Raw genomic sequence first — 10780 nt, forward strand, 5'->3', positions numbered from 1 at the left:
AAACAACTCACCATTAAGCTCACAGTCTAGTTCTGAAATTGGTGTCAAGCGTGTTTTCAATGTCATCCATTTAGAAAAACACAACGCCATTCACGAGAACAGGATCAATATCCACTCACTGAAATAGTACGGTTCTGTGAAAACAAACGAATGCACTCAAGGAATGGTAACCAGGTGCAGGAGAGGAAATACCTGGAGCATTCCTTGCTACAGGAATGTTTGTATTAGCCTTTTTACAAATGTCGCCATTTCGAGGTGTGTACACTATAAAGTGCAGTGCAGGCTGGATCACTCCATCAAGCGCAGTGCGGCTTCAATGGGGAACCTGTGTCGAGGCCGGGGTTATGCTATTTGAACAGCTGGCACAGTTTAGTTCGGCATGTTCAAATGTGCACAGGTCTGAGGCTGTCGTACCTCACTGAGGATAAAAACACAGGCCTCCTCCATCTTTCAGCAGGTTCGACTATATGCTTTATACAGTGTCATCACACTGAAAATGTGGACCAACAGTTAACTGCTGACATGAGATATGGGAAAATCATAGCAAACAGAAAATAAAATACTAAATGCTGTTTTAAAATGGACACATAACTTAATCAGGGAAAGCCTGTCCATGATGCAGCTTCAATACATGAGCATAAATGTTATTTTTGAAAGTACTCGTGATTTTTAGCAGAGATTGATGAGAACATTTACACCACTTATCATGTGGTACACTAAATATGTACGCTAAATATGTAAGCTAAATATGTACGCTAAATATGTACGCTAAATATGTACGCTAAATATGTAAGCTAAATATGTACGCTAAATATGTACGCTAAATATGTACGCTAAATATGTAAGCTAAATATGTACGCTAAATATGTACGCTAAATATGTAAGCTAAATATGTAAGCTAAATATGTAAGCTAAATATGTACGCTAAATATGTACGCTAAATATGTTAGCTTAGCCTACAGCTCAAAAACTGGAAATGGGGGGAAACAGCTGGTGTTTATGCAGATTAAACAAAGTAGTTATAGTGCATTGATTAGTGAATTTAAGGGGTTTTCATAACCAGACATTACACAGAGCTTTTGACAGAGCAAGCTATCAGTTTTCCACTGTTTCCAGTCTTTGTGCTAAGCTAATTGTTTTGTGGCTATAACTTTATATAGTGTACAAACACTAGTGTTATCAATGCTCCCAAAATGTTAAACTGTTCCCTTAAGGTAAAGAGGAAGTATAAAAACACTTTCATTAGTAAAATACCTTCTATTTCACAAGTGAGCCTGGCTAGAACTTTGAATTGTCATGTGTCCAAAGACCAGTCTTAAAATGTTCCAGTCTTTTCAGAGTGGCCCACTTAAAGCCCCTGAGAGCCTGCCCGTTCTCATTTATCAAATAAAAAGCACCTTTCTTAGCACTTTGGAGAGAGAAAAACAACATTTTCACAGCTAGTGAAGCCATGTGTGTGTGGTATGACGAGTGAGAGCGGTATGATTCCTGGTGTTAACAGCTAATAAATTGGGGCCCATCCCCCCGGTGCTCTACTGGCTCAATTATATCCACATGTAGCCATTATTCCTGCCATGTTATCCGGAGAGAGCTGCGTATTTTTAAAAGGTGGGTTTCCATAACACTTGCTGAAAGCTACGTTGGTTGTTGGGACACATGTTTGGGTTTTGTGGAAGCCAGACGCTGACTGTTTGAATGCAAAGGTGCTGAGGAACGCAGCAGGGGCCAGTATGTTCGCTTTGTTTTCTCAAATCTCACCTTAGCAACGTTTGTAGAGACAATAAACAGGTTTGTTAGCTGGATAGACTTGCAAGAAGAAGTTCTGATTCTGACTTTTTCCATGGATACCAGAGAGGATGTTTTTTGTACTCATGTTTCCCACAATATACCTCATATACGCTGCTCGTTTATTAGTACACCTTTCTTAAATTAATGTGGTCTAATACAAAAGCAACTACCTTCAGAATGTTTTTTTTTGTAGTTTGTGGTTCTGTTTGCATTTATAGAATTTGTTTTACATTTGTTCCTCCCTCATTGGAGTATTAAATTCAATAATATCTTGTTATATTGTTTTATTAATGAGATTGTCCTCCATGAAAAGTCTCTGCATGCAGTTATAAGCTAAAAAATACCTGACATATTTTGGTTATGTTTGTCTGATTGGGGAAAAAGTGGAAGGAGTTGTATCAGTCTCCCTGTCATCTGAAGTATCAACTGTTTAACTTTAACATCTAAACAATGTAAACAACCAGGCAGAGTCATGCGACACGTTATTCAAATGAATACAGTGCAATTAACTACAGTATATGTGTAGGTTACTGGCAGCTCTGTTCGGTGACAGTTATCTTAAACAGTCAAACTCAACTGTTCTTTAGTTATGCAAATGTAATAAAGAAACCTTGTTGAATGCTTCCCAGCAGGTACAAATGTGTGTTCAGGACTGCTGGCCCCGTCCCATTGCTGTTTTTTTAACAAATGTTTGAGGGTTTTCTGAAATTGGAGCAGGACTAGAGCCAGCTCTTTGAATGTCAGGCCGTTGGCGCGTGCCAACCTTTTCTGCTAAACTTTTCTCTCCCCCCTCGTCCACCCTCGTCCATTTTTCCAACAGGGGGGATGGAGAGCCTCAATGCTATCATTCTTTGATTCTGTTTGAATCTGGCCGCGTGTGAGCAGGAAAAGGAGCCAAACGTGCTTCCTGAGTGGTCCGGGGGGAAACTCTGTAATAAGCAAGGGGTGGGCGGTTAAAAATAACTGGGCTATATAAGCATGGAGCAGGATCCCACTCACTCTCAAACTCTCACTGACTCTCGCTCTGTCAGGACGTCCCGTGCAGGTCCGGCACTACCTCTCACACTTACACACAGTTTTTCCATGGTAGTTTACGGAGTTTTTGCCACATAAGGTAGAGCTGATGTGTCCAAAATGCTCACCGCAGTGCCGGAACACTGACAGACCTGACACAGACGTGATGCCTGCCAGTACACATGTCACTGATTGAACAGCTCAATAACAACTTGTATGTGACAACATGAGGTTTCATCATGGAGAATATGAGACACACATCTATATGACGAGCCATGTAACCCACCCTTTGAAGCATATACGTCAGAGTCGTGCAACATGTCCAAAACGTTAGGCTTTAGAAGACTCTCCTGAGAGATTGGACTAAAAAAGTGGGGGTTTCTTTTTCTTTCATAAATGCAGGGAGAGGATGAGGCAGAAGCATTACTGATTTTATTAATTTGGTACAAGACCTACACTTTTATATTTTTGCTTTGTATTTTTTACAATTTCTCATAATGTATCATGTTTTTTGTGTATGAGTAGGATTTGGAAGTCTAGTTTGTAAATAAGCTGTCGTTGGCTCTTACAGATTTGACATCATATTACATAATGAAAAGGTAATAGAAAATGAGCTTGGGTAAAAAGAGTAGACGAATGCTTCAAATTCTCAACATTACTGTCACAGCTACTGGTGAGAAAGCTTTTGTCAGCGCATTAGATACACAGATTATTTGAAAGAATTTGTCTCACTGTCAGTAAGATGTCTTCATGACTTGTTAACAACTTGTTAACAACTTGTTGATAACTTGGTAACTTAACTGCACAGATACATCAGCACTACTACAGCAGTAGTATAAGCTGAACAATTGTGAAATGACAATGCGGGTTGCCCAATATTGTGTAAATGTCTATTTGCGGGAAGAGATTTTCAGAGCCTTCCACACACACACACACACACACACACACACGCACGCACGCACGCACGCACGCACGCACGCACGCACGCACGCACGCACGCACGCACGCACGCACGCACACACACACACACACACACACACACACACACACACACACACACACACACACACACACACACACACACACACACACACACACACACACACACCACACACACCATGTATACATCACTTCAGGGGTCATTACATTGACTTACATGCATTTCCTGGAGACTTATCCTAACATTAACCATAACCAACACATGCCTTACCCTAAACCTAACTAAGTCTTCATCCTAAAATTAATGATCCCCCTCATGGGGACCTCCAATTTGTCCCCATAAGGGAGGCGAGTCCCCACACGTGACTGTGTAAACGGATTTAGGTCCCCACAAGTATAGTAATGCTAGGCCACACACACACACACACACACACACACACACACACACACACACACACACACACACACACACACACACACACACACACACACACACACACACACACACACACACACACACACACACACACACACACACACACACACACACACACACACACACACACACACGATTTTGGTCGTTCCCCTTCAGCAGCGAAAGTCAGATGTGTAATTTACACGGGGCGGCAGGTTAGGTCAAGAATCTGAGGAGGCCACTGAATCCTTGCAGGCTCCAAGGTGTTTGTCCTATGTTTGACCTTCGACCTCTCTGTGGATGGGGCATCGAGAGGACAATATGCCTAAAGGGGGAAATGAAGCACCACTTATTTATTAACTATTTACAAAGTTCTTTAACCGAGAGCTCCACTTAGAAATGTTTTATGTGGTGTAATGCAGTCAAAACATCGTCCCACCCATCGTATGAGGCCCTGTTCGCTCTCCCAATTCTCCCAAATGAAATTCTCTCGCCTGGTACGTACACTTCTCCACAGGAAGTGACGGATCAGAATGAAATACAAACCTGTCTCCTAAACGTCATGCGAATTACTGGGCGCTCCCTTCAGGGAAACACCGTACTTGCCAACTGCAGGTTTGGCCTTTCTCATCCCTTTGATGCACACAGAGCAGAGCACACAGTGTGCAGTTTTACATGATTTCAGGCTACTTAAGTGCTAATTTTTCCAAATCTGTCTGTCTGACATTTAAATCCAGCAGGTGCAAAGTTGTCTAGTAAGGTATATATAATCTCCCGTTAACCTGGTCTGGCAGCGTTATGACATGAGTATGTGCAAATAAAGAATACAAGTTTCTATTGTAGTGGGAGTTTTGGTCAGGACTTATCTTTGGTCGGTAATATTTTGAATAAAATGTGTTTAATAGAGTAAACTAAAGTCTGATAAGGTGGATTTTGTTAGGGGAATTTCAAAATCAAGGTAACAGGAAAATGTCTATCTTCCTAAACTTAAATCCTGATTAAAGTGTAGTCTTTATATAGACCTCCTTCACAAACGTATCCTCTCCACATGTGAAAGTGTTTACAGCCTTTGAACTCTTTTGCACCCATCCAGCACATGAACCATTTGTAAAACCACAAATTGTCACTGTAACACTTTGTTTCTTGTACGGATTAAACAAAAGAGAAGTACCATGTTATTAAGTGAGCTGAAGAGGTGCAAGGAGTCCGATTTTGTTTCTTTTGGTCTTGAAACGCCTGTTTCAAGAATTTAGGGTATGCTAAGAATTTCCTGGTCATAGTTTCATGTTGAACTCCAATATGAGATGGGTATCAATCTTCTCATATAACTGGGCAAGAAAGAATATATCATGTTATCATGTTCTGTTGTTTATGTTTTTATGTCTTCTTGTGGGACCTACTGCTGCAGGTCTCCCTTGAAAAAGAGATCATTGATCTCAATAGGATTTTACCTGGATAAATAAAGGTTTTGAATTGAATTGAATTGAATATAAGATTTCCCTAATAACTACTCTTTAAGCCAACACTGAACCCTTTTTTAAACAAAAAATGTAATTTCCTTTGGACAAAGTATTTAAGATCATAAAAAGTTGATTATCACAGACATGCGATATACTGGTTATAATACTAAAGCACAATCATATGTCCACCACTAATGTTCAACAGATGAGACCCTCCACCCTTCAGACTTGTACAGCAAATCAAAATGGTTGTCTGCAGGTAACTTATGAAATATGACTTGAAGTATTCAGCAGTGGGTAAAGTTCCTGAAATTCAAACTTCGGAGCATTACAAAGCGTTAAAGGCAGGCTAGCTGAGTAAGAGGGGAAGTGAGAGTGCTCTCACTCTCACATAGAGCAGAAGAGGAGTGCTGCACAGATCCGAGGTCAGAGTCAGCGGTCAGGGGGTCAGAAATCAGGCCTTCAGCTCCACAGCCACTAAACACACTTCCTCTCCGGCCTTACTGAACTCCTGCCGTGTGACGCACTTTCCACTGAACACAGATCAGGGATCAGGATATGGAAAGCTCACAGCTGCACTGACTGAGTTTACTGGTGATAGTGAACATGACAGCTTGATGAGAGGTGATGTGTCCGTCATGTCAATCTGAGCTCAGTGGTTAAACATAACCACTTATCACATAGTTCAGTACCGCACTTATTGCAGAAGGGTAGTGATTCACAGGAGTGCTGGATTAAATGATGACACATGGATTTACATACAGCTGTCGTCTTTGAAAGTAATTAAGTAGATTTATTCAAGAACTGTGCTTCTGTTTTATGACACTTTATAATTCAGTTGCACTGCATAATACATATTGTACATTTTAGACTATTTCCCACAACAAATATTAAGATTTAAAACAATTAAGTACACTAAACTGAATACAAGTCTAAACGATATACTGTAAATGGCTGCTTACAGTTGACAGTAGCACTAATGTTAATAAAATAATAAAATATAAAAGTATATCAATTAAAATGCGGACAGAACGAGCCCTTCATCATCATTATGACAGATTTACTTTTGCTTTATAATACTTACTTTTAATTGAGTATGTTTACACTGTAATACTTCAATTAAGTAAAGCACTTGGATTGTATGCATATTGCTTATGAAAGTGGTGTGCAAAAGGATGCAAGGATCATCTTAATATCTATTCTAACAAAAGTTATAGGGTGAGCTATTTTACATCAAGAAACCTATTTTAACATTAATTTAAGGATCCACAATTGACATAAAGTGCGGAGTTGGACTGATGACGTCTGGCGCAACAGGATTCCTGTCAAAAACCAGATCTCTCTGCAGAAACAGCTACAAGCAGTTCAGAATTGTGATGTAAATGTGTCTCCAATCGACACCGCAGCCTCCATTTACATCTGAATGGGACGTTACCTTAAATCATGTTTACATCAGGAGTGGTTAGAGCGTTTTAAAGCCGTGAAAACCGTTTCAGACGAACCTGGCGCCTGTTTGGACAAGCCTACTGTGAGTGAAAGAACAAAACCATCTTCCATTAATGATAATGAGCCGAGAGGGAGCCGCGCCAAACAGGTGGAGACAGCAGCCACACACACGTGACGGATAACATCCACTGTACATACCGTCCATTTGAATAATTACACTTGTTTGACAACCCTTTGAAGAAAGTTCAGAATCGATATTGGAGTTTGTCTCTTTTTTATGGAGAGAAACCAAAGAAAACATTTGTTTTGAGGCTAGAAATGAAATGATGTAGTTGTAGTAGTCACATCAAAGACCAAATGGTCCTTCACAAAACATACATTTCGATGTTTTTGGATATATTTGTGTTTCAAGTGCTTTTAGAAGTCTGCCATAATCCCCAATTGCCTGTATTTTATTAAATATATACATATCGGTTCTGTCTTTTCTTCCAGGGTTTAAACTAACTACTCTGAATCTTATGTGCTATTACATGTTCATTAAATAACTCATATCTCCATTGTTGTTGAGATGATTAAGTGAAGTCCTGACAGCCTTTATGAAGTTGTTGGTGCGGCTTGGCCTCCAGCAGTTTCTGTCATTAAGCTTGTTCTTTTCAGCATATTACGTAAGTATCTATGGTTGCTATATTGCCCTTGTGTTTGTAATTTGCCTGCAACTTTTTTCCAACTCTAGTTGGGCGTGTCTAGCTTCTTGCGTCAGTGCGAGGGGGCGGGGCTCCGCTTTATAGGCTGCTCTGCTCTGCCTGCCTGTCATACAGCACACTGAGCCCCGCTGCCTGCAGGAGCCGCTTTATAAAGAGCTAAATTTACCAAACTTTACGTTGTTTCCTGAGCTCTCACAATTGGCCAGCCCTTGTCCGGTTAGAGAGTTATAAGGTTTGGAGAACCTCCTTCCACTTTTAAACTTGTTCATGCCTTTGGAGTGCAGAAGTGGAGAGCGACAGTGAAAGAGACGCACAGGTTCTGGTGCGACTTTGACAAGAAATAGCTTTTATTTCACTAAACGATGGCCTTATCCGGAGTGATGCTCCCGTCATTTTCAACATTCACAAACCAAAGAGAAAAAACCTATGAAAACGTAAGTTAGACATTTTCGTTTATTTTCATTCAAAATCTTTGGAAACGGTTGACTTGGATCATGTCTCACTTTGTTTCACCTGTTTAGAAAAGAAAAATAGTACAATGTAAAGCTGTTGCAACGAATCTAGCCTATTTGCTTTGTGAAAACTAAACAAATAACTTAAAACAATTACAAAACTTAATTTAAGTAAAGAAAACTCAGTGTTTGTATAACATGGCTAACTTTTCCAGTTGGATGACACTTGTTATCTCCACATCCTATTTCTCATATCTAACAATGTCTATTTATTCTTTCAGAGGTGGAAAGGAGATATGGACAAACTAGTCTCCAACAGCAGCTGCTCCATGATGGAAATGGTACACAACCTGGACAATCACAGCAAAAGGGACGACGAGGATCTGAGTAACTACTTAGATCTGGATTTTATCCTCGCCAACACGACGGGCTCTGACAGCACGGCGGAATTTGTGGGCACAGCCGACCCCAGCATGTACACGGCGGGAATCACTGTGCCATCCTACCCGGGAGACGACCACCGCTCCCCGCCGCCGCCGTACGGCGCCAGCCTCATGACAGAGCTGCTCCGCTCCGAGGGAACCAACAGCTATGACATTGCCCGCAACTCCTGCTTTCAGGGAAGATTTTATGTCAACACGGCACATTTTCCCCGCCAGGAAATCAAAGTTGAGCCCCCTATGGACGGTTACGGCCCAGTTTTAGGCATGGTGCCCCAAAGCTGCAAAATCAAGCAAGAAGGGAACGTTTCGTGCATGATGTCTTTTGAGCAGCCCAGAGTGGCCATCTCCCCACGAGCATCCAGCAACATGACCCCGCCTCTCAGCCCCGATGAGCAGGGAGCCTCAGACTGCCAGGCACAGCTGTGCCAGCCCATGAACTTCTCTCAGAAGTATCACACACCGGCGGCTTTCCCGCATCACCACCAAGCTCCACAGATGCAAATGGCCTACCACGCTCCGCATACTGCCTTTGGCATGTACGATGAAGGGCTCAGCATGCAGCCAGGCGCGCAGAGGGTGATGCTCACACCGCCCTCCTCCCCCCTTGAGCTGCTGGAGTCAAAACCAAAGAGAGGGCGGCGCACATGGCCGAGGAAGCGCACAGCAACGCATACCTGCAGCTATGATGGGTGCGGAAAAACCTACACCAAGAGCTCACATCTGAAGGCACATCTCAGAACTCATACCGGTAAGTTTGAGCCTCTATTCATCATGATAAAAAGCGTTACATCTGTGCGCAATTACGCATTGGCTTGCATTAGTTCCAAATCATGTTGCTCCTTTCAACATAGACTAATAATCTCCCTTTTCTTTGTCCTCTCAGGCGAGAAGCCGTACCACTGCAGCTGGGAAGGTTGTGGGTGGAAATTCGCCCGCTCCGATGAGCTGACCCGTCATTTCCGCAAACACACCGGACACAGGCCCTTCCAGTGCCACCTGTGTGAACGTGCCTTTTCCAGGTCTGACCACCTGGCACTTCACATGAAGAGACACATGTGAAGGAGGCCACATAAGGACATGGGGTTATGTTATTTTTTGTTGTGATTCAACTGATGTATTTTTATTTAAATTGTTGTCCACATGACCAAATTGTTGACCAAATTGTTGTCCACATGACCAAGTATATGTATGTATATATATGTATGTATATATATATATATATATGTATGTATGTATATATATATATATATATATATATAATATTGAATACAAAAGTTTAGTTGTATTATTTTCAAAAGTTTAGTTGTATTATTTTCTAATAACGTAGCTGGTACTACTTTGGTTCAATAAAAAAGCTTTAGAAAAGCTTTGTTTGAGCAGGAAGACCAAGAAGGGGCTGGCCCTGTATATATTACTCCTATTTGACAGAACTGGAACGCTGTGTTTGACACAAAAGTGCCTTTCTATGACTGTGCTACTGTAAAACTCTTAGTGACAGAACGACATGGCCACATTTAGTACATGTTCTTATTGACAGGGGTGAAATGCACACAGTTGCCTAACATGTGCAGGGACAATGTTTTATTTAAACTGCCTCTCAATGTCTGAACGGCCTGAACTGCTTTATTTTATTGCCTTTTCATATTTGGTGTCGATGTTGTCTATGTGAATATCTTGGATCCAGCCCCTCAGTTCACTATCAGGGCTTGATGTCCTGTGCATTATTTTTCACTTAAATTTATATAAATATGTACATGGTTTTATACTGTAAAATGTATATTTATTGTAAATATTAAAAACAATGAAATTGAACACTTTACTGGGGACCTCTTCTCTTTCCATGAATGTCAAGTCATTGTATATCTTTTTCTCACATTGTGTTTAATGAACCACATCCACCCACTCAACAATAGCTTTCACATGCTGTGCATACTACGACTTTAGTAGGCCTGCAGACCATCAGATCAGTAAGACTGAATAGGTTATACATGTTGCCATTGTATACCCACTTTAATTTTAAAACATGGGCACTTGATTTCCACTGTGATGTTTTGCAGCTGCAAGACAGAAGGGCAGCCGCTTGTGGGCTTAGCCTATAAATACAAACACTCTATTTCCA

General features: G+C 41.2%; 1 protein-coding gene across 1 annotated transcript; it reads left to right on the top strand.

Annotated features, from left to right (window-relative positions):
• The first annotated feature begins 7890 nt into the window (after window positions 1-7890).
• On the top strand, window positions 7891-10473 carry LOC117461717 (Krueppel-like factor 2). Its single transcript, XM_034103603.1, has 3 exons — window positions 7891-8200; window positions 8500-9409; window positions 9545-10473. The coding sequence occupies exons 1-3, from the start codon at window positions 8129-8131 to the stop codon at window positions 9718-9720; spliced, it is 1158 nt and encodes a 385-aa protein (XP_033959494.1). The 5' UTR covers window positions 7891-8128; the 3' UTR covers window positions 9721-10473.
• Window positions 10474-10780: the final 307 nt, after the last annotated feature.

Source organism: Pseudochaenichthys georgianus, chromosome 17, assembly GCF_902827115.2.
Source record: "Pseudochaenichthys georgianus chromosome 17, fPseGeo1.2, whole genome shotgun sequence".
In the NCBI taxonomy this organism is placed as follows: domain Eukaryota; kingdom Metazoa; phylum Chordata; class Actinopteri; order Perciformes; family Channichthyidae; genus Pseudochaenichthys; species Pseudochaenichthys georgianus.